The following is a 25,164-nucleotide window of genomic DNA, read 5'->3' as shown; positions in this document are numbered from 1 at the left end:
CACGGAGCCTCCCTGGGAAATGATTCTCCTCTCTGTGACAGGGTGGTGCACACCTGGGTGCTCAGTAATTCTCTTTGACAAAAATCATAAGGTTTGAGATAAATATTAAATGAGAATAGTTTAAAATGAAATGAGACCAGCAGAGAAGACTAGCTAGGAAAGATGATGAGCACAAAATCAAAATGGCGTCTGGCTCCCCTGGTTTGGAGCTTGGGAAGTTTTTGTTGCACACAAAGTAAGCTTGTTGCCAGATGGCATAAGCTCTCCCGGCAATAGGCAGCATCTAAAAATAGCCTTCATACATGTGGTGAGGGTTGTGGGATTGAGCGCTGCTAGTAGATGCCTACTTCCTTAATAAAGCTTCCGCCAGTTTCAGGGGGAAAAGTACCAACCTGATGGTCTCCATGTCGAGGAGACGACAATATACACACTCCTATGTGCTGATTTATACCCAGAATCCCTACTTTGGAGCTAGAGGAACAAACCTCAACCTCCTCATTTTACAGATGAGGAAAGTGAGGACCAAGTTGGGGAAGAGACTTGCTCAAGGTCGCACAGGTAGTAAGGGACAAATCAAGATTTGAACCAAGGGCCTCCAGCTCCAAAGCCTGGGCTCTTTTTACTACACTGTGCACCTTCCCCACCTGAATGGCTCTTAAAAAGACTGCTGAAGAATTCATTATGACAGTTTGAGCTCTCTGGGATTTACAAGGGCATTGCAATGAAGACTTGCCTGCCAATCCCCCTCCCTTTGTTCTCTCATCTGAGTATAGTGAGAAATAGTCAGGAGGACACATGCTACCTAGGAGGACCTTGGGCCAGTCATTTAACCCAAAAGTGTCCCAGCTGATTGTCCGAACTACCTAAGTCGGAGGAGTTGCTAGTCATTCTGGGTAATGAGGTTTCTACACTAAAGAAAGCATGTGCCTGGCTCCTGCCCCCCACCACATACACACAGTTAAACCTTCCCATTCCTTGCTGAAATTTCTGGGCTGGTGTCACCCTCCCCTCCCCTCCCCTCCCCCCACCCCCCCCCCCCTTCATGTTCTGTATCTCACTCCTTCCACTAAATAGCTCAAAGTAATAGCTCCAAAGACAGGCTTCAGCCCTTACTAAATAATTGCTTACAATAAATTTTCCCCTCGAAAAAAGGATCTTGTTTTCCTCTACCTACACATGTTCACATGTTTCTCTCATGTTTTGCTTTGTTGCCTGACTAGATGGTATGAAAAGAATTGAAGAGGTTCCATTCTTGAGTGCAAAAATAAATTGATTTTCCGAGTGTGTAGATCAAAACCACAAGGGAGCATGGTTGGTGCTGTGCAATGTAGCAGCCTCTTTAATTGTATGCTGTTTTCTTAAAGCTTCTGCTTTTTTTCCTGGACACCTTTAGATAACAATTAAGGATTGTTTTAAAAATGAGTTTTTAAAAAATTAATTAAAAAGACTCCTCAAAATGTTATTGTAACATCAAGCAATATAAATCATCTTTTAAGAAACCTCTGGATTAGATCTAGGTTGTGGGATTAATCAATTATTCCCCCCTCAATATTCATCAACTTTCAATTCAGATATGGTAATTAAGAGAAAACCATCTGTGACTTTAGCGTTGGTACCTGAAGCACAAGGTCAGAACAGCAAATTTCTGCATCTGATTTGTGCCAGGTTTGGAAGAGAGGGCCCTTGTCCTGATACTCGCAAAGAGGCGCCCACCTCCTGGCAGAGCTCACCTTTCCAGGTGCTGCCATTGAACTGATTACCGGCTCCCTAGTAAGGCCAAAGACAGCTCATTCCTTGTAACTAGAGAGGCTAGTTTTCCGGGAATCCAAATGCTATCAGCTGCAAGAGCCAATTATTGATGCAGGAGAATATTTCCTGCCTTCATTTGTCCTAGAATACAGATTCACGTAGCTGTAAGCCTCACTTCCCTGGTTCATCCATCACCAGCTCCAGATATGTGCTCATATTCTCTTCTGACCACTTTCCCTTGCTTTTTAACTCTTCCCCCCAGAAGTAGCCAGTTACCAAGAGAAGTGAATCCTAAATTCTTTGTGGTGCCCCCTACTGTGCTACACTGAATTCCTGTTCCAATGTTCCCTTCAAGCTCTTAGGGCAAGTTTAAGCCTCTTTATGTGGCTTCTCTCTTTGTGTCGCCATAAGAAACGTGCCGATATCGGCACTTCTGGCATCCTGTCGACCTTTGCTTTCCTTTTGATCGGCCTACCTAGAAGGTCAGGTCCCTATAAGCCATGATGGGCAGGGACGGGGTGGTCCAACTGAAACAGAGGGAGCTTTTCTTCCTAAATCATAGTCATTCTGTGGTAAAAGTAGGTGCCATGTATCACCAAATAGAAGTATACTTCAACTGATCAAATACGTGATGATGATTTTTTAAAATGCAGACAGATTTCCCTGCTTTTGTGGCACAAACACAATTTGATGAGGGCTTTGTCGGGACTCTCACTGGGTAAAGACTGTGGAGGGTGATTAGGCCAAAGGGCACCAGGCCCAAGACACACCTTGGAAATTGCTTTTTTGATCTAAATCCTTGCCATGAGCTTGTTTTCTTCTGATTAAACTCCCTCTTAAAAGGCACATATAGGAGAAATCAGCTAATTTAAAGTTCCATTTAATTGGGCCTTTACTCCACATTTCAAACAGATTTTCTTTTTAAAAGCTGTTTTCCTTCCCTACATTACAACTGAAAGGCGTGTGTGTGTGTGTGTGTGTGTGTACGGCACTAGGAGTCATCTTTGCTTCTACATCATTCTATACCCCATCAGTCACAAAGCAGTGTTACCCTGTGTACTCTTAATACCCATCTTTTTCTTTTTAATTAAGAACCGAGCATTGGGAAGGAACAATATATGGGCCCTAGAATTACTGTGATATTCTCTAAAATGCAGTGGGCTTTATAAGCCTTTAGGATCCATTTTCTGTAGCCTCCCACATGGTGCCATGTAGCCTGTCGTGGACATTTGTGCACATTTCTACCAGACTGTAGTCTCCACATCCTGGTATCTCTCACAGCACCTAGCAGTAGGCCTTAGAGCAAATGGGTGATCAGTTGGCTTGTAGATGAATGAATGCAGTAGAAGATCACTGAAGGCCTCACTCATTTCCCTTCCCTGAGCTCTTCACAACGCTCATGAATCTGTATCATTCCATTACATAGCCTCCATTTGCTATCTCATCTAGACTATGAATTTCTTAAAGCACAGGTACCATGTGCTACATCACCCCCAACTACCTGGGCCAGTGCTGGGACCATGATAGACACTAAAGAAATGCTCGAGTTGGGGGAAGTGGTTCAGAGGTCAGTCCCACTGTGGGCACATTCTTATTAGAAGGGGACAGCTTCTTCTCAGAGAATAGTTTGGTCCTCACTCGCACCTGTACCTTGGGTGTCATGGACAGCAGAAGGGTGACAGCCAAGGATGAGAGCTACCGGTAGCTAGGTAGTGCAGTGAAGGCCTCAAAGAGACCCCTTTCTGTTGCTGAATGTAATTCTAATGATACATCCTAAGGAAAACCCTTCGGCCATCTGTATTTTAAATACAACTAAGACAGAAGGATATTGGTTGCTTGAGGAACACCACAGAGGCTTGGCTAAGCGGCTGCATTTCCTACTTCTGGGGGAGTTTGATTCCTCTTGCAGGGCAGGAGGAGGGAGGAACATGCAGGAGAGAGCCACACCTTGCAAAGTTTCCAGCAGCCTTGAAAATCATTTTCAGTGGGAACTTTTCCATTCTGGGCATTTACCATTTATTTTTTTTCCTCTACAAATAGAACTCTTGTCCACCTTTCCATCTATTCATCTGGGCCCCAAGCAAGAAATTAAAATAGAGAGACTATCCTCTAAATGGATTCCCAAGTGCTATTACCAAGTATGGCAGGTTTAACAAACAGGTTCAATAAAAGCGGTTTGCTTCCATAAAGGGGAGCCCTTGTTTGTGTCCTTGGCTAGACACTGGCTGTCCTATCTTTATTTCTTGTTTATTCTGTTGTGCTATATGTGCGCTAAAGGTTTCAGTGGTGAGGTTTGGAGCCATGGCCTTTCACATCAAAATGCCCAATCAAAAACCCTTTCTCCTTTGGCTGCAGAGAGATAACCCTATTTAACCAGCAGTCTCTCTGTGTCTGGCACTTGCCTGGTTTTAATTGCTTTGCCAATTAGGGGAGGTCTGAGACTAGCTAACACATTTCTACCTAACGGGTACCCTTGCTCAGAATGTGGACTAGACGTAGGTGCCATTCAGATGTGAAGACCTATTACCAGATTGAAATAGATTTCTAATGCATTTATCATTCGTCTTTGCAGGATGTGATTTCAATCAGAAAAAAAAAGTGATGAATGGTTTGACAGCTTCCAGTCGTAGACGCTAAAACATAATATGCTTCTGCTAGTTTTCAGCTATTACAGACCTTAACATGCAATGTGACCTTGGTCCACAGACCATGTTTGGGTAGCACAAAAAACTTAATCATAAGAAGTCCTAAGTAGAATCCTTCTTCTTTACTGCCCTTTTTCTGGGACTAGGAAATTTATTGCTTGTGGGACAGGTAGGGTATGAACAATGGGCCAAATAGAGTCCAGGGTTATCTCATCTGTGTGAAAACTGCTGCTGAAAATCGATGTGACCTCTGCTACGCTGTCATCCCAATTCCCACCCTCTGTGTCCTATTTGTCTTTTGGTAGAAGCTTAGATCTGTGTGCTGTCTCTATGTGTCTCTCGTGGGCCAGATTATCAAAATGAATCATTGCCTGCAGACCTCTTATATTTCTATTTATTTTCCTGGTGTTGACTAGGTCTGATGAAATATGATTCTTTTTGCATTTGATCCTTACTGCAGCAAGCAGCACCTAATTTAGCTGTGTCTATCTCTTTAAAGAAGAGTAATACTATTTTGAAACTTCAATCTACTGTACAGCAACATTACAAACCAGAGACCGTGCAACCTGTCTCCACAGTCAATACCAATTTTCCTTTCGGCCAATTTCATAGCATTCCTTTCATCTCCCAATCGAAGAGAATTCTAGCTATTTTCAGGTCGTTAGAGTTTTGTTTCATGCACACTGTTTTAGGCTTTGCTTTCCTCTGCACCCCTGCTTTGTTTTCTGCTGGGTCTCAGCCCGTCGTCACTGATGTCTCACGTCTGTAGACAATGCTCCATCCCCCTTAACCCATTAATTTTCAGAACTCTGCCTTGATAGAAAATAGTTCATCAGGAGAATATCCCATTGTCTCTGAATCGGTAGGAAGCCAGAGTTCTAAGTTTGTAAATCCCCTTCTTAAAAAGAGATTTTTGGGACAACATCAGATCTGTTCTGTTACTAGTATCGGCAAATCATTACAAAGACATTCTATCCACTTAATGCACTCACATGGTGAAGACCAAAGACCATGTAAACAGAGACTTCAAACAATACAAAGCAAGCCCAAAATGTGGCTCAGCTTGTTGTTGGGAAACGCTTTAGAGACTGCCTGACACATGCCTTAGGACTCTGTGTGTGTGTGTGTGTGTGTGTGTGTGTGTGTGTTTACAAGAAAATAGTACTGCAGATATTACGATGCTGCATTTTAATTGTGCCCCCAACAGTTCTAACTGATGTGCTGATTCCCTCTGGGCTAACCTTCCCCCACTGCCTCCAACAAAAGGAAGAAAGAGAAAGAAAAGGGCTCACTAAACGTGCAGCATTCTAATGGAAGATCTTCAAATTAATATGACCAAGGCAGGTGACAAATGAAACTATGGGGACTGGGAGTGCAACTGCCCTTGGAAAGAGATGCATCAGGAATTTATGGGCAATATGTTCATTTCAAGCTTTACTAAAAACAATCGTGGTGAAGGTGCTCCTCGTCTCATAACTTAGGCACTGGGACACGGATGCTCGAGTTTTCTGCTTGGATCCTCTGGGTTCTGGGAACATCAAGATATTAAGGGCTCATTTCACTGAAAGTTCCCGCAATGTTTCCCATCCAAGGACTCCCACAGAGTAACGTGATGACTGGGGAATCAGTGGGGTTCAAGACTCTCTTCACGACATATGTAGGCTGCTTGGATGTGAAAAATGAACGTCAGCGGAACACCAGATCACTGTTCGAGTCCCTAAAGACACCAGGAATAATGTGATGAAAAAGTCTCGTGGAAATTGGTTTGGTTTAGATTCCAGCCTAGCCAGCAGCCTGAAACATATTCCATCAGAGGCCCTATGAACCTGTGTTCACAGAGGCAGAGTTGGAGGGGACCACTTAGTCCAACCTGGTCATACCTCCCCCATCATTTACTTGCAAAGTTGATTTTTTGAGCCCAAGTACGAAACTTTTCATACCTGTTATATTTCATCTTATTAACATTGTAGTCTGACGAGATCTTTTTCCCATGCTGATTCTGCCACCCAACATGTTAGCTACCCACCCAGATTTGTTTCCTCTCCAAATATGACAGACATGACATCCATGTCTTTACCTAAGCCACTGATAAACATGTTAAAAGAACACAGGATGAAGCCCAGATCCATGAGGCACCCTTCTAGGGACCTCCTTCAAAGCTGACATTGAAACCATATTGTCTTACCTGCATTTCCTCACTTTTTTCCACAAAATCAAAATTGGAACCAAGTAGCACTGGTTTTTTTGTCACTAGTTATTGGCATTACCCTCCTCCATTCCCAAGCGATAGGTCCATCACCTCTTTGATATACCTCTTTCCTCCATTCTAACTGAAAATGCTTTTTTAATTGTCCTTAGTTTTCTCATAGAATTCTACTTACCTAAAATTACAGGTTATGAGCATGAGAGACAGAATTTGAACCTGTATCCTCTGACTGCATGGCTAGTGCTGTTGCCCCTGTACCGTGCTGTTCTAGGTGTCTCTACTGCTCTTCTTCATCTGTTGCTGCTACTCTATATAGGATCTAGCGTGGTGGCCACCTGTGAACAGTTTTCTCTCTCCCTTCATTTTTACTTTAAAGCCCCTTTTATTAGATTTGCAAAACACCAGGCAGATCATCTTCTTGGCACTCGTTTGTCATCTTCCAGGCCAGGTGCCTGTCATTCTCCCCATTTTCCTTTCTGTTTGTTCACTTTAGCCATATTGGCTATTTAAAAGGAAACAGCCTGGTGCAGTGGAAATCCGAAGTCCTGGGACTTGGATTCAGATTCTGCCCCTACTGCCATTGTAGACTTGGGGCTGCCCACTCCCTATTTCTGAGGACTCTAGCAGATGACCTTTACGGTCCCCTTCCAATATGTTCCATGGTCTGACTGTAGTATGCTCCTGTTCAGAAAGCTCCAGTGGCTCCCTATTATCTCTAAAATCAAAATCAGAGCCTCCTGTTTGGCACCTAAAGCTCTTCACAGTGTGGTTTGGCCGTATCTTCTTAGGCTTATCGTACATTATTCCCCCGAACACACTGCATTACAACCTAACTGGGCCACTTGCTCTTCTTCCACATTCTGTGCCATCTCCCACCTCTGTGCCTTTACACCGGCTGTCCTCCATGCTTGGAATGGAAAACTTTTTCTCACCTTCAGCCCTTAAACTCCTAGCTTCCTTCACAGCTCATTAGAACTTCTCCTCCTTCTACAAGCCCAAGCCTGATGGTAGGTTGCCTAGCTAGTACCTCCAGTTGAAAATTATTTTGTATCTATCTTTCAGTGTACAGGTTACGTCTTTCAGTAGAGTATAAACTCCTCATGGGCACGAACTGTTTCTTTTTGGGGCTTGCTTTTCCCAGCACAATGCCTGACAGTTAGTAGTTGCTTAATGAAAATGCTTGTTGAATGACTGAAGGAAATGCTCCTCAGACAGTAGACGCAATGGGTCTTGTTTCTGTGCTGTCTTTGTTACGTTGGTTACACAGCAGTTTTCTCTGAAGGGTGCTATGGAGCCTTAGAAGAAAACTTGTGATGTGCTTGCTTGGGAAAGTGCTTTCCCCAGCCTAATGTACTGCCTTCCATACAGTGGAAGACAACAGCTGACTTGGCTTGAATGAGTTTGACTCTAAAGGGAGGTCAACTGGCACATTCTGCCTCAGGAAGAAACTGTCCGTGAGGGCCTTGGGACTTAGCATCCTCTTTTTTTGTCTTTTTTTTGTTCAACCCTCCCTCACCCCCTATTACTGACCCAAATGCTTCTTACTCTGACTTTTCCCTTGAACTAACATACTGTCATTTAGAGAGAATCCCTTTGGAGTACTATGAGTGGGAGAGAAGAGAAAGGGAAAAGGGCTTATACATTGTGTTCACTCATTATAGTTGATATTTTTAGTTCCTAAATATGTTTCTTTGAAGCAAAGGTAATTCACCTTCTTGTAGGCAACAGTATGCTTTGAGGAGAGTACAGGTGCGCCAGTTGGACAAATTTAGCCTATTTCCATGTTCTCTTGTCCCTGTTTAGTGACAACATGCATTCTGGTCATCTTTGTTTCTCATTATTTCAATTCATTTGGGGAAAACTAGAGGCAGAGGGATGGACCAGATGAATTCTGCCACTTTTAGACTATTTGAACACTTGGGTCTTTTTGGCAACTGCTAATGAGTGACTGCTCTGACGTTTGGTTCCACTTGTTTCTAAGTGTAATACTATTTGATTTTGCAGAAGAGGTGCAGGTTGCCATGCCGATAATGAAACCAGGCCTCGAGAAGGTCCAACTGGCTGGACAAGCCGTGCCTGCTGGCTTCTCCTCACCATTCATTTTTGCTGATAGCCTTTCTTCTGTGGAAACACTTCTGACCAACATTCAGGTAATTATTTTGCTAGACGAAAATCAGTGTAACATAATAATTATCAAAAGTTTGATAATTTGTGACATTCCAGACGTTAAAATATTAAATTTGACTGGTTATTTAATTTGCCAAAGATGAATTGTGCAAACTTGGACAGTTTTGTTTTTATCATTTTAAAACAACGAAGTACAAAATTTTTATATGAGAACATTTTATATAAATTCCTTCCACTCACAGATTTTCCAAATAAACTGCATTTGATCATAACCCATGTAAAGCTATACTTGCTTCATTTCTAACAACAAGGTTTAGGGCCTGAATTGTTCTTGCCTTTAGGATGGGAGGATGAAAAGCAGCCTTCTAAAACATTCTGTCTCCTCTATGGCTGAGAAGTCCTTTTTTCCCTTAACATCAGTACTTCTTCCTTCAGCACGCTTCCCAAACAGTCTCCACTACAAAATTCGTTTCACAAAAACACCTAAGCAAGACTGCCTAATGCAGCAGCGGGGACCGATGAGATGCGTCGCTGTCCACTTCTGTGGATAATGATTGTTAATGGAAGGGTTAATTTTGTAACGGCGGTAGCAACACCGGCCATTGTGCTTGACCTGAGCTTTGTTGCTGATTTTCTACATTGTTTAGTTGCGTGTAGTGCCAAGATGTAAAATCTGGGAGATGAAAAATTTTTTTGAGGATCGCTCCTTCTTTTATATATACTGGACTTCTAGGCAATTTGGTTCAGTTTAATGATCCCACTTTAAATATACTCTTCCATTTTTCTTTATTATCATGACTTTAAAAAAAAAAAAAGCATGTGCTTTCCCCACCCCTCCTGTTCATTCATTGCCATGGAAGCAGATGGAGTCTCTCCATAGCTGGTGATCATCTTAGATGAGGACTGGAAGGGGCCTTTCGTATGTCCTGGGTGTAGTTTTAGAAGCTTGGGGGGAGATTGCTAAAACAATGACTGAGCTTCATAATTTGGCAGCCAAATGTAAATGAAGGTGAGTTTTCCAATCCAAATAATGCTTCTCCTTAGATGGGTATTTATTGCAGCTGTTTAATCACCTCTGAGGCATCAAGTGGTCTAGACAAAGAGACTGAACTTGAAGAATCATGCTTTCGGTTTTTTCCCAGGGCCTCCTGAAGGTGGCTCTCGACAATGCTCGTGTCCAGGAGAAGCAGATGCAGCAGGAGAAGAAAGAGCTGAGAATGGAGCTCTTTAGAGAGAGGGAGCTGAGGGAGACCCTGGAAAGGCAGCTGGCCGTGGAGCTGCAAAGCAGAGGTGAGTCTGGTGGTGTGTTAACAGTAACTGCCAAAAGCCACCATCCAGGCAGCAGTCAGTGGGGCTGAGGGCAAGACATGGCCAAGGGATCCAGCCACACAGGGAGAGAGAAAGAGGGAGAGAGGCCTAGGGCTTAGCCTGCATCACTTGCAAAGACCAGATACTCAAACGTGTTACCTCTGACGTGGACTTTCTAAACGATCATGACCAGCCTGCATCCATAAAAGGAGTTGCTTCATGGAAACGACAGATCTGAACCTACTGTTTCCCCCCACCCCCCAGACCCCGCCCTAAAGAAAAAAAAACTGAAGATGGTCAAGTAATGAATTCAGATCCTGCCTCGAACACCTATTAGCCACGTGACCACTTAAACTCTCTAAGCCTCAATTTTCTCATTTGTAAAATGGAGACAATAATACCTGTGACCACCTGTCTCACCCCATCGTGAGGCTAAAGGAGAGATTATCTGTAAAGCGCTTCGTCAACCGTAACATGTTATGTAAATGGAAGCAATTGCTATTCATCTATGGCGGGTAATGGATGACAGGAATGGCATCTATCAAAACCACAGATGATATGCAAACCTCACATTAGGCAGCAGCTTCTGGCTTCTCTCCACTAAGCCTTTCAGCACAAGTGTTCCCCCAAACCAAAAGTCCCAATGGCAGGCTGAAGGATGGAGAGGCCAGCTGGCCACCAGATGTGCCATACTCTGGGACAGTGACATCCCCTAACTACTAGAAGTGGCATGTTCATTGTCAGGAGGCTTGTCCCAATTGGCTGCAAGTAAGCGACATCCTGCTGATTGCCTTCCCTGCTGCCTGTGCAGGGCTGCTGTTGGGAAGACTTTTTCCCTTGAGGTTGGAATCATTATTCCTCCTCAGAAAGGAAATTTAGTTATTGAATTCAAGGAGAACTAAACCTTCTTATCTTGGATAATTCAGTAAACACTAGAGAAAACAAAGGCAAAATCATTTTTCTACAGTTTGAGACAAGTAGTGGATTTCCATCATTTGGCACGCAGAGTCAGGTATTGAGATCAACACAGTCATCCAAATGAGCATTTGTTTAGTGGAAAGCCCCCTGACAAATGTGTGCTCCCTCCTTGCCTTTTGTGGGGCTATGTAAATAGACCTCAAAGTCTTCCTCTTGCCTCATGCAGTAAGCACTGGCTAGGGGAGCTCTGAGGCACCTCTCTGTTTTCAACTGTGTTTGTTGGTTTCTCATAAAAAAGCTTGTCCAAGCTTCTTTTTTTCCTTCCAGTCCAACCTGTCTGGCCCCCCAGCAGGTCCCAAGTAGGAGGCTTTTATTTGGAGAGATTGAGGATCAGAACTGGAAGGGGACCCATAGCTCTTCTTTTTACAGATGAGGAAACTAAGGCCCCCGAGAGGCTGAGTGACTTGCTTAAGACAGATACAACATTTATTAATACAAGCAAGCAAGAAAGTCCTTTCCTGCAACAAGCTACCATTGAAATGGAGGAACACCACATAGAAAGCTGGAGTTGGGGGTGGGTATGTGGCAGGTACATCCCAGGAGCACAGACCAAGGCTCCAGTGGAAGAGAGATGAGGGTGATGGCCAAAGTCGCAGACACAGGGAGCAGTCGAGGTGGAATTGGAATCCCAGTTCTGTGACTAAGTTCAGTGCTCTTTATATCATACATAGGTTAAAATCAGATCTGGGTCATTTGGTCATTGGGAGAATGCAGCTCCTGACAACATTCTTTTAGGTAGTCTTGAGCTGTGTGACCCTGAGTAAGTCCCTCAGAGCTCCAGGCCCCTCCTCTGTAAGACCTGCCTCCCAGGGGTCATTTCAAGGAAAGCAGTTGGCAAAGTGTATGGGCAACATGCACATGTTTTTCATGATTTTCATTCTCACTTTTATAAAGTGCCAAGCACAATGTCTGCCACATAGGAGGCGCTTACTAAATGCTTCTCCCTGGGCAGGTGGCAGATTTTATTTGACAAGTACGAGGCATTGCGACAGTGGCTGGAGAGCCAGCATTCAAGTCAGGAAGATCTGGGTTCAAGTCTTGCCTCTGATACATATTAGCTGTATGACCTTGGCCAAGTTACTTTCCCTCCCATTGCCCCAGGCCATAACACCGGGTCTGGTGGAAGAAGGCTGGATAGGAGGCCCAGAAGATAGGGTCCAATCCCAGCTCTGCTTCTTACTACTTGGACGACCTTGGATAAATTGCTTAACTTCCTCCACACCTCAGTTTCTCCATCTGTAAAAATGAGAGTGGATTAGATGACATTCAAGATCATTTTTAGCTCTAAATCTGTGAATCTAAATTATTAGTCTATTTCCATGGAAGGAGTTTTCACATGTGGAGCTCCTCACACTAGTGAAATCATAGGAGGAGTATGTTAGGGTGGGGGGAGAAGTGCTGTGAGCTTCTGGTCCCACTTTTTTCCCCATCTTTCACAACTAGCCCCCCCCCCCACATACACACACACAGTGTCAGGGCTTAGGAAGCTGCTGTCTCTTTCCTCTGCCTGGCCTGATCTCTGCTGGCTCCATGCAGTCCCACCCTCTTACAATGGCCAGGCACAGGGGCTGAAGATGGAGAGACAACATCTAGGGTATCAGGAGAATTCAGGTCCTGGCCTCTCCTCTTTCTTCACTGCACATTTATGGACTAGGATTATTCAGATAATGACACCCACTCCTCATTGTCTGTGTCCCTCGAAAGATATAACCTTTCCAACTACTTGGGTAACCAATCCTAGCTCTTAAGCATTCATATTGGAACCTTTTCTTTCATTGAAATCAAATAACCGTGTCCCAAGTCAGTGTCACTGAAAGGAGCTAGGGTTTTTCCTCTTTTAGAATAAATCAGTCACAGCACCTATCAGGTCTATAGTACATAGTTTAGATTTCACAACGAATTCTGGCATTTTAGTGATTCAATTAAAATGCTCAGAAAACACCAACTGGAATCAGAGGCAGTAAAGAAGAAATGGGGGGAGGGAGGGAGAAAGGTTCTCTAAAATTAAATGTGGAATGGGATCCCAGGTGTCTTAATAAGCCCATCTGTGGTTGGGCCATCTTAAGGTATGACTGTTCAAGAAGCAGAAATAAACCGTGGACTCATGGGCCTAGCCCCGGTCTCACAGGTAGTACAAATTTGAATCCAGGACTCATGATTCTCAATCTAGTAGTCTTTCCACTGAACAAATCCAGTTATGGCAAATTCGGAGCTTTCTAGCCCATCTGATAATGGCGGTTCTCTTCCTGAGTTGTGTGGAAATATGGATTAAACTGGGTAATGTTATTAAAATTTCTGACTGTAGGTTACTGTAGGCTGTTATAGCAGCTCCAGAGAGATTGACTCATCCTCAGCTGTGAGTATACAAATACATTCCCTCAACCAGTTAGTATTTACTAAGTGCCTACTATGTGCTGGGGATGATACAAAGAATGAAATAATCCCTACTCTCAAAGAGTTGGCATCCAAATAGAGGAGACTACAAGTACATATATACTCATATATATGTAGGATAGATATAAAGAGAATAATTACAAGTATAAGGTGGGAAAGATAGGTTGAGGCCAGGGTGTGAAGGGCTTTCAAAATTCTGCAGAGGAGTTTTTATTTTATCCTAGGGGCAGCCAGGCAGCTACTGGAGTTCACTGACTGAGAAGCAGGGCAAAGATGACATGGACAGTTCTTCACCTAAGGAAAATGAGTTTGGTAGCTGAGGGGAGGATAGAGTGGACTGGGAAAAGGCTTGAGGTAGGGAGATCAATTGAGAGGCTGAGGTGATGAGGGCCTGAGCTAGAGGCAGGGTGTGGAAGGAGAAAGGACAGGAGTAGACAACTGCTTAAGTATGGTGGAGGGGGGGGGAGTGACCCTCAGCACCTGATGCAGCAAAGAGGGGAAGGAGGATGGGGCCTGATGAATGACAAAGGGTGGACAAGTAAAACGAGATGAGAGACAGTTTGGATGAGAAGGTTGGTGAGGATGGGTGAGACCTGAGCACATGTGAAGTCAGTAAGAAATGAACCAGATAGGGAGGAATTGAAACCTTGGGGCAATTTGAAAGGGAAAGACAGGAAAGGCTGGGATTGGGACACACATAGAAGGATTGGCCTTTGCAACGTGGGGACATGTCATGGGAGAAGAGAATTAACAAGGAGAGAGCTTGGGAGGGGTGACATCAGAGGGTTTTGAGATGAAGGGGGAGTTTCCATTTCCTTAGTAAAGTAAAAGGCAAGGTCTTCAGCTGACAGAGGGGACATATGGGAACCTTGAGAAGATAAGTTTTGGAATAGCTTGTGTGGGGAATGAGATAGCCCATCATTTGGGGAAGAATAAAAGGATTGCCTTGCTGTTGTGAGGGCCCAGTTGAAATTCCGTTAATTTAATGCAATAATGAAGCTCCACATTCGTTTGTTTTACTCCTAATAATAGCTAACATTTCTGTAGTGCTTCCTCTGTGCTAGGCACTATGCAGCAACAACCCTGGGGAAACTGAGGTTGGGTTTGAAGTCGGGTTTTCCTGATTCCAGGCCATCCACTGTGCCATCTAGCCACTTTAAAAACATTCGTTTATATTCATTTTAAATATAACAATAATAAATGACATTTATATGATGCTTTAAAGGGTACAAAGCACTTCTATTAACTCATGAGGTAGATCCTACAGGGACCATTATATCTATTTTACAAATGAAGAAACTGAACCCCAGGGAGCTGAAGAGCTTTGGCAAATTAACTAGTGAATGCCAAAGGTCCTTTGAACCGAGGACTTCTTGACAGCCAAGCTAGCGTCCCGTTCACTATATCGTATGACCTCCCTGGACACTATGGTCCCCAGTGTAAGGTATTTTCAATCACAGAATTCAGCAGAATCATAACTGTGAAGAATAGTTGAACCAGAATTTTTACATGACCCAAAATTTGTCTTTTCTAGGAAAATAAACTAAAACACACCAGACAGAATGCATATAAATAACTGGTTTACATTAAGAATGTTACATGGTTTACTGGAATGTTGTTTTTAGCTTTATGAAATATTATCAAAAGACCAATTTCATCAATTAATTTTAATAACAGCCATATCTTTTCTCCTACTGAATATGATGGAAATCAGATGGCCTTATGATTTATTTTTTATTTTTTTCCAGGAAATTTATTCTTTACTACCTTAGACTTGTGAAGTTTTATCTGGGCTGACTTAAAGTGCACCTCTGATAGGGGAATGGTGAATTGGCCAGAAGGCTGGCCTTGGAGTCAGGAGGCAGGCCTAGGCTTTGACAAGTCCCACCTTTGACACATACTGGCCCAGTGCCTATGGGCACAGCAAAAATCAGGCAGTGACCCAGGGTAACTCACTAACTTATAGATGAGTTGCCAATTTACATGGATAGAGAGTTCCCTCCCCCAAACTGGCAAATTACATTGTTATATAATAAGTTCTCTTTGAATCAGTGAAAGTCACCCATATGAATAAATACCGGTGAATCAACCAGATCAATTTTAAATTCAAATTGGCACCAATATATGTGCTCTTGATGTAAATACTATAGAATAGAATTACACAATGTTAGCACTGGGAGAAACCTTCAAGATCACCATCTACTCCCCATCCCCATCTTTTGAACCTACAAGGCCTCCAGAGAAACTGCTATTACTTACGACTAAATCCCAGGCCTCACCTTCTACCCAGGCCACTCTAGTACCTTTTCAGTCACATCAGCATCTACTGTGAATACATAACATGGATTGAAATGCCACACTTTTGTAGGGAGACATTGTGGTGGGATGGATGGAGTGTTGGACTCAGAGAGAAGGTTCAGATCCTGCCTAAACTCATTTGGCTCTAGGCTGTAGTGTCAAACTCAGTAGGGGTCATTACACCGTCCATTAGGATTCCCAAAGGACACATAGTGGCTCAGTTTTAAAATAGAATATATCTATGTCTTATTATAATTTTATTTCTTTTGTTAAATAATTCTCAATACATCTTAATGTGCTTGGAGCCACATGTATTGATACCTCTGGTCAGTTGGCCAGAGTTACACAGCCAGCACATTCAGCAGTGGCTGAGGTCTTCTCGACCCTCCGTCAGACGACAGGGCCACTTTATCGTGCACATCACAACAAATATTTTTGCAGACCCATAAATAATTGACGAGGAAGAAATATGAAGGCCACTCTGCCTAAAATCTTGACACAAAGTAAGACTTATTTTAAGTTCTAACCCCATCATTTCCCATGACCATTGGCTTAGTATGAGAACTCTCCAGGGAATACATTTTCATGATTGTATGATTCCTTGGGTTTAACAATGCTTTGTATCATGTCAGTCAAATTGTGAAGCAAAACACTGAAAACTGAGGCCTACTTTTCCCCCAACCTGGAAAAAATGACAAATTCACTTTTTGGTCTTGTGGGGGTGGTTGGTGGTGGTGTTCAGACATTTTTCAGTCATGTCCGAGTCTTGGTGACCCCATTTGGGGTTTTCTTGGCAAAGATCCTGCAGTGGTTTGCCATTTCCTTCTCCAGTTCATTTTACAAATGAGGAAACTGAGGCAAACAAGGTGGAATGACTTGCCCAGGGTCACACAGCTAGTAAGCATCTGAGGCCACATTTTGTGCTCAAGTCTTCCTCATTCCAGGCCCAACGCTGTATGTCCTGTGGCTTGTTCCAGAATCCTCTATACCAGAGGTGTCAAACTCACAACTGTGTGGCTGCAAAGCTCCTAAGTGCTGGGGGAACCAGATCATTTAACAGAATAGCCACAAATACAATACAACATAGTGGGTATGAAGCCGGCAGGGGATCGGCTTCTGTTGGAGTTTGATTGCATTGCTCACCATTGGCTCACTGACATTTCTGCTCTTAGAAATATTTGTAGTGCCCTAGTGACATGCTTGCATATAAAACAGGGCTGCCTCTCAAAGAAAGACATGCTGTTTCTGAATTTAAAAATAGAGCATGTCACTCGTCACCTCATCGTATCACAGCAGCTACTTTCTTTTTCATATTTATGGAAGAGAAATAGTAACCAGCACTCCACTCTCCCTTTGCCTACTTACAAGATCTTTTTGCCAGTTATTGAGAGTGTTTAAATGTGGGCAAAGCAGCCTATTAAATCCCAAAGCATTCCTACAACAGTACTGGTCTTAGTGGATTTCTGAAAGGCTGAAAGCTGTGTGGGGAAAGCCTAGATTTCAGCCCCTCCAGACAGCCTGCCTGGCATTCTGGCTCCTCACCAGTCCTTTCCCTTTGTATATTCCAGCTACAATTCAGAAGCGCCTGAAGAAGGAGAAGAAGGCCAAGAGAAAACTGCAGGAGGCCCTGGAATTTGAGTCCAAGCGCCGCGAGCAAGTGGAGCAGGCTCTGAAGCAGGCCTCCACAGGTGACAGCGGGTTCTGGCTGGGCCCAGGCAGTAAATAGGGTCTGAGCAGGGAACTCCCTCCCTCTCCAGTGCCCCAATCAGAAACGAGCTACATTCTAGAGAGATACAGAGAGCGTGGAAATAACAGGAAATGTCCGTGATGGGGAGGCAACTTGGCAAAAGGCCATTCGCACGGAACTTTGCTACTGACCATGATGTTATAGGACCCAAGTTCAAATCCTGGTTATGCCACTCACTATCTCTGTGACCTTAGGCAAGTCCCTTAATCTCTCTGGGCCTCAGTTTTGTTATCTGTAAACTGAGGAGGTTGGCCTCTAGCTCTGTGAAGAGTCAACACACAAGCATTGATTGAGCACTTACTGTGTGCCTCTGGTCCCCTCACTGTCTGGCTGCTTCTGGATCATTAGTGGGGTGGTATGTAACAGAATCCCTAACAAATGGCTCCCTGCGGCCCACTCTTAACCTTGCATCCTTTTTCAGTCTTCAAGCCAGAAGAGTTGCCCAGCACCTCTTCATTTCAAGGGCTTTTCATATTCTTCATGGCAATAGAGCAATGTGTATGCGCATGTGTGGGGCCACATATAGTAGAGGCAGTGTGGCATAGTGGGGAGAGCTTGGGTTCAAGTGCTGCCTTGGACACCTACTAGCCGGGGGACCCTGGGCATGTCACCAACTTCTTGAAAGCTCTAAATTACAGAACTCCTCTATCAGTGGAGGGCATCTGTACTACAAGAGTTTGAAACATGCCAGTGAAACCACCAGTCTGGTCCCAAATACAGATGCACAGATTTGTGATTCTGCGATGTTGTCATGCATACACATACCCACAGTCTGCGCATGTGAGAAACACAAAGAATAGGTTCGGTGTTGTTGTCTTGTGCTAACAGCTCCTAGGTGGGTAGCAGGCCCCTAGACTTACTTGCTCTTTTCACTAACGCCCTAAAGGAATTGATGGCCTGTCACATCCATCGTTGCCAAGACAGTGCTAGATGATGAAGGACAAACTTCAAATAAGGTCCCCATTCCATGAGCTATAAGAATGCCTACAGCGAGGGCAGCCAGAGCCTGGGCTGTGTCGTGAGAAATACAGGCAATGTACAAACAAGCAGGCAGGCAGCAGGAAGGCATTTAGACCCCCAGGTATATACAGTGCAGCATCCTAGCAGGCGCCTCCATCTGGCAAGCTTCTGACCAGGTAAGGGCTGCGTGTTGTGTGCGTCCTTGTCACATGGGCCCTGAGCTTACAGTTCTGAGGCGGTTTAGCACCTGGAAGCATTCCCAGTTCACCTCTCCTCTAGTTCCAAAGTGGGCTATTTTAAAGGGGAAGCAGAGGTTTCAGCAGCATTGTGAGTACTGTGGATTTAAAGCCTACCTGTAGCTCTTCCTCCTGGATGGCACTGGGAGGTATTGTGGTATCTCTTAGCATGGGAATTCCCATGGGGGCTGCAGTCCCAGAATCCCCACACAGTCAGTGTGTGCCAACCTGTCCATTTAAAGCGATGTGCTATTCTGTACAGAGAAGCTTGCCTTTCTGAGCCCAGCCAGAGCATCCCCTAATTCCTTTTTGCTGGCTATTCCCACATGAAAGACTTCACAATATATAAATCAAACAGCCTCCTCTGCTACATGAGCCAAGGAGCTCCCTGTATTTGAAAGGACTGCAGAAGCTAATCCCTCATTGTCTTACCTTAGATGATGAAAAAAAAATCCCGAGTCCGAGACACATTTTGGAAGCCTTTCCACCCTCCCGTCACCCCTGCCCCCACTCCCCTATTAGCACTGTCTGGGGTAGCCTAGGCCTTCCTGGCCCCAACTTGGGCTTCCAACACCATCCTGTTGTGGTAGAGGAGCAGTGTCAAGGCCTGTCAGAGCAAGCTGGGTGTAGGGTAGCCTCTAGCTGTGGTTCCTGCATCTTCTCCCCATTTTTCAGTCAAGGGAAGGCACCAGATAGTCTTAAAGGGGATCTTTACTGCCAGACCAATGCCATGTGACGAATCTCTACGGACTGAAGGAAGTGGCAAAGAATTCAAGAACATTGGAAATACAGGTCCATTTTAGAAACCATCGAGAATTTATAGCTCCTGGGCCACTTTCCCCCACTAAAACGCCCGAACTTGCAAAGCCCTAGACAACCGAAGCCCAGGCCACCCTCCAGGGTTGGGTCTGGGACCAAAGTACCAAAGCAGAGGTTGCTCTACCCTAAACTTTTCCTTAAGCACGCCAGCAAAGCCAAAGAGGACTGCATTAATCTCGGGTGTCACATCTTTCAGATACTGCAATGCCCGATAGAGAAATAGAAAATGGGACTCAGCCTGACAACGCAGCGACAATGCAAGGTAGAGTATGCTTATCTTCCCACCCCAAAGGATGACCGCCTGAATGAAGGGCCTTGGCTTGGAGGGGGGTGGGCAGGACAGGAACCCTGGGACCATAGATTCTTCTTTTACATGGAGAACTAAGGTGACACAAACTTTGCCTGCCATTTGACAGAGAAAACTACTCACAGAACTCATTAAATTCATTTCTTATTGTTAAAAGCAAAGTCACGCTAAGAAAAATGATGGGGGGAAGTGATTTCATGTATACAATGGGAGGAAATCTCAGCTGTCTGTCTAGCTGCGAGTTCACCTCAGCCTTTATTTCACTGCCCATATTTGCCAGGCATTGTGCTGGGTGCCTGGGTTCTCTGAATAATTAAGTACAGAATCAGCACTGAGTAATTTCAAAGGCAGATCTAGAGGGGGTCACCAACACTGAGGTATCACTTTAGCCTTAAAGGATTCCCAGAGGCAGGGCAAGAAGAGAGCCATTCATGCCTATTGCAAAGGGCGTCCTTGCTGACCCAGTTTTGTTTGTTTCTTATATTCTGGTTTTCTGTCTGCCTTGATGTTCATTCTCCTTTCATGCAAAGGCTCCAGTAGAGTCTGTAAGAGCACATATGTATGGGGTGTCACCAATTCCTATCTTAACAAGTATTCTAAATGACAATCTTTAAATCAACATGTAAATTATAAAGCTAATTTCACATAATAATAGAAGTCACCAAAGTAGGGGAAAGTATTACAACCTGAGAGTCCTCATGTCTAGGAAATACCAAAGACTTTCTGTTGCTTTAAGAGCACTGTTTGACGAACCCAAGGAATCCAAGTAACAGATGATGTGTGTCCTTGGAGGCTTCTCAGAACAGAGTCTAGGCCGAGCCCTGGGAATTTTCCATTTCCACCTCTCTATGACATAAAGATGATTTAGGTCTCTTAAAGGCTCTATCAGTGGAGCCCAGACTGGCAGCTGGAAAGGTTTGCATGCAGGCCTGGCAATAGCCTGAATGGCTGTCATCCAAGGAGATATAGCTAAGCTTAGCTCTAGAAGACAGACCACCAAGGGGTGATTTTTTTAGAATCATAGCAATTTAGGACCCCCTCTACTGAGGTGTGGAAGAGTTACCTGCCCCAATGAAAGCACAGATCCTTCATAGCACTGAACAGTTCCATTTCATTGCTCTCATTCCCTGTATCCATACTGTCTCTATTTTCACAGTGATTATGAAAGGGAGGTGTCGACCTGAAGAAAAAGGAAGACAAATTTCCCAAATAAAGAAAGATATCCTCACTTTCCTTAAGAAAGCTGCACACGAAGTTTTCTGGTGTAGGTCAAACAGAGCAGAGTCCCACAGCAATGCCAAGTCTGACAGGGCTAAAAGATTGTGGAGGGGTGAGGTCCATCTGACTGCTCTCACATCCATAGTAGTATCAGTGACCCCAGACAGACTTATCTTACTTCTTGGGAAGCAGTCTTTATACATGTGTATGTTGTTGTTTTTCAGTTGTAGCCAATTCTCTGTGACTCCATTGGGGTTTTCTTGGCAAAGATGCCAGAGTGGTTTGCCACGTGCTTGTTCAGCTCATTTTAGAGATGAGGAAACTGAGGCAAACAAGGTTAAGCAACTTGGCTCCGGGTCACACAGCTAGCGTCAGAGGCTGATGTCAGGGCTCCCCCACTGCAGCGCCACCTGGCCACCCCTGATGTGTTTGTACCATAAGGATTAGAACTGTGGAATTTTGGGCTCAGGTAGGATTCTGCCCCAGCAGTGCATGCAGCTCCAACTACTATGTGCTGTTTAGCCTTTGTGAGCTGAGCTAGTTTCAAGTGAGACTTAAAGTTCCTCTGGTTTATTTACAGTAATTCTGGAAAACAGTCTCGACAGTCCTGGGTCCCATCTCAGTCAACTGTGTAAGGTAACAGATAGAATTGGTCATGATGATTCAAATACTGAGGCCGTTAAGGGAACCTCATGGAAGTCGATAGAAATATGAGTCACTGCGTGGTTCCAATTGACCTCCCTCACTTAAGTTCATTGCTGTACAGCTAAAGGACACGATGCCTTAAGCTTACAAGTAACATATCACCTAGAACATATTCCTTACCATTTGCTCATTTTCCACTCAGTAACTAGGGTACTTTATTATTCTTTTGTTTTTTAAAAGTAAGTTCTAAAGTTAAGCAGCAAAATCATCTACTGTGTTCAATGAAGGATTAGTTGCTTTTGTTTTGATCTGGACATGTGGATTTCAGTGGTGTGCCAGGATACAGACCAACACTTGTTCCGCAACTTTATAGTGTCTGAGAGTCTCAGAGAATCAGTGACTTACCCAAAGTCACACTGATAATTTAGTCTCATCAAGCATATAGACTTTTAGTAAATTCTAATAGTCTCTGCTTAACAAGATGGATGAAGATCTGCCTGAGGCAGCTTCGTCCTCCCTTTTGTTACTTCCTTTTCCAAATCAGGAATCAAATTATTGCCTCTGTGTGATCAGTGGGTATGTTAATGTTATACAAACGACAGTGGAATCAAGTGAAATTAATGGCTCCTTACTGAAAGTGGCCCTTGTAGATTACATTCAATTCTGTGCTTGATAAGTGTGATGGAAAAAAAATGAACAAAGTCCTTCTTTTCCTGTCTCCTGGTGCAGCATTGGCCCCCACAAACAATAAAGCTCCCATCATCAGTTTATGAAATCCCAGAGTTAATGAGGATTGTTAACGGGACACTAGACTCACAATTCCATTTCGAAGAGGTCTTGTTCTAGGAACAAAAAGGGCTCATTCTCTCATCCAGAGAAACAAATGAGGGAACATATTATCAGAGCTCATCTTCAATACAATACCACCAACCACTCAGCCTGGATAATTGCCTACAAAACCCTGATAATGCTGCTCCATTGGAGGTGCTTGGCTTTGGAACAGGACTCTCCTGTGTATCCAAGAAGCTTAGAAAAAGGATAATGTTGGGCTGCAGCATTGTTTTTGTCTTTTTTCATACTAATTTTTCTCCCTTGTTTTGGGGCTCTTTTCTTTGTAGTTTTATCCATACTTTTTTTTTTTTTATCTCTGCTCTAGCCCTTCATGACAATTTTCTATTGAAACTTGGCAGCGAAAATGCCTTCTTCATTTTGAATCACTCAATCTCGCCATGGTTCTCATCAGTTGAATATAGTAGCTTTGTTTGCTAGGATATTAATCTGTGTATAGCTAATACAATGCGAGTTTCCAAATGCAGCCAGCTCACAGCAACAAGCTCCTCCAGCATTAAGCAAGACCTTCCTTTCTCTGTTTATTGGCAATTGCTCTGCTGGGCAAAAATCTATCATTCACACTGTGTCTTTCCTTTGAAATTCAATGACTTCCCCTGCCAGTATCTCCTTAAGAGAGTTTAAAGGAGGCCTGAGTAAAGGTTACATTAGCTACCTTTAGCTGTAAGAAAGTCATACCATAGGTTCACATTTCCAAAAGGATTTTAATCAGTGGTGGCTGCCCATCCACTCGGAATCTTACATGCCTAAGAGACCCCTTTAGTGGAATAGTCTCAGACATGGCATGCCATTTTGTAGTGGGTGGAGGAGGTGCCACACATATACACACATCTAGTGATTTCCTAGAAAAGGATGACCCAGGCTGTGCACCCCTTTGGATTGCAAATCATGACTCTACCCCATGTGGGATATGCTACATCCACTCTAGCTGGAGGGTGCTGCAAGGGAGCAGAGATGCATGAACTGTAATATTCACCCATCCAGATTTTTCCTTAACTCACTTGGGGGCCCAGCAAGACAGGACATCGACCATCATATCAACCAATCTCCACTTCCCATGAAATAAACATAGCAGGTGTTATTAAGTGCACCTTCAGATCAGTGACTTTTGCAAATGATATTCAAGTACCATTTGTGTGGTGCTTTTTTGCTGATAAAAGCAGATTAAATTAGTACAACTAGGAGTGTGCTGAGAAAAACTAAAACTGAACAGCAGCACCATTAGCTAACAAAGTCATATTTTCTCTTTACTGCTTTCTGCCATTTAGTTATTATCCTATTGGAAATCTAATTATAATCCTTTTACTCCCTAGTCAAACTTCACAGTTTTTGCAAGCTTAGCACTGACAAGTGATTTCATTACATTTCATTGCCCGAGCCCAGATTGACTTAACTTCACTCAGAGACCTAAAAGCCCTCTCAGTTTCTCAGATTCCCTGTTTGCACATTATAGCAACAGCTCCTTTAATTAATTAGCATGAACAGCAGTAACATGAACTGCTGAACAGAAAATAACATCATTTTATGATCGCAAGGAGACTTCTCCTTTTGCATGTTTATACCTTAGTTAACTTTTGTATTACTATACTGCATTGTTAGGGGCTCTTGGTATAGTCGCCAAGGCATGTTTTGGGAACTTGGAAGAAACAGGTATGATCTCAGGAAGAGGGGAGCCAGAGCTCCAATGATGTTACTGCTAAATTCAGTGCACAGAAGATTTAGGGGAGATAATCCCACCAAATCCAAGGGCACCGCCATGGCGCCACGGCTAGCTTGGGGATGCCCTCTTTGTTTCACTGCTTCTCTGCTTGGCAGAGGTGCAGAATGATTTCACACTGGAGCCTGTGTTGTTTCAGCTGTACATCTGGTAGCACCCTAACGAGGTAGTTTTGTTTTTGTTTTCTGGTAGGAGCGCACATCCAGGCTCTGTGCCCAATGACTATTAGGCAGGTTGATTTAAGTGATGAACCTATGGAACCCTTTCCTTGCCAGTAGTGAGTGGTAGCTGGTTTAGATCTCACAGACCCGTCAGCCATTTGAAATGAAGAAAAATGGGATAGATCAAGTTGGGGCTGCTCTCTAGGAGAAAGCAGGGGAAGAAGGGTTAGAATTGGGGATGTTTCTAGACTGCTCCCAGATGTCATGTGCCTCTTTCTTTCCAATACTGTTAAAATCTGATTGCTTCCTGTGTACCTTCTTGAGTGTAGAGTGGACCCTGCCTAGGCTTCTTGGATTATTCAGGCATTAGATGTCTATAGGGCTTTTCCCCCAAACTCAAGTCAAGTTAACTTAAATTTACCAAGTACCTACTGTGTACAAGGTATTGTGTGTTCTGCTAATGCTTGTTCCATTGGGCAGAGATAGAGAAAAAGGAAACAGTTCTTGCCCTGGAGGAGTTTCCATTCTACTGGGATCTTACAGCATGTACCATACTGATTTAATGTGCCTACCATCTGCAGTTTCAGTGGCGCAGCCAGGGGTACTTAAAATGCACAGTATAACCTTTGAGACAAGCGGTGATGCTCAAGGTGTTTTACCAAGAATGGTTGCCACAGTTCTTCAGATAAGGGTGATCCAGCCTTAGTGGCAGAAAAGGGGACAGGAAGGAGGAATGTGCAGAGAAGGCAGATGGAAGGCAAAAAGCATTCTAGCCTTTGAAGGGCAGGAAAGAAGATAGC

At 43.8% G+C, this 25,164-nt stretch overlaps 1 protein-coding gene across 3 annotated transcripts in view; it reads left to right on the top strand.

Annotated features, from left to right (window-relative positions):
* DACH2 (dachshund family transcription factor 2) overlaps positions 1 to 25,164 on the top strand; it is a 411,691-nt gene that overhangs the window by 373,388 nt on the left and 13,139 nt on the right. For all 3 annotated transcript variants that reach the window (XM_020964629.2, XM_020964627.2, XM_020964628.2), the window contains 4 exons: positions 8,605 to 8,750; positions 9,870 to 10,017; positions 17,274 to 17,393; positions 19,664 to 19,729. In XM_020964629.2, coding sequence (XP_020820288.1) covers positions 8,605 to 8,750; positions 9,870 to 10,017; positions 17,274 to 17,393; positions 19,664 to 19,729 — 480 coding nt within the window. The remainder of the gene's footprint in view (positions 1 to 8,604; positions 8,751 to 9,869; positions 10,018 to 17,273; positions 17,394 to 19,663; positions 19,730 to 25,164) is intronic.

The sequence above is a fragment of the Phascolarctos cinereus genome, unplaced genomic scaffold (assembly GCF_003287225.1).
Source record: "Phascolarctos cinereus isolate Bilbo 61053 unplaced genomic scaffold, phaCin_HiC Scaffold_8;HRSCAF=390, whole genome shotgun sequence".
Taxonomy (NCBI): Eukaryota; Metazoa; Chordata; class Mammalia; order Diprotodontia; family Phascolarctidae; genus Phascolarctos; species Phascolarctos cinereus.
The sequence above is the reverse complement of the archived record's forward strand: the minus strand, read 5'-3'. Positions and strand labels throughout refer to the sequence as shown.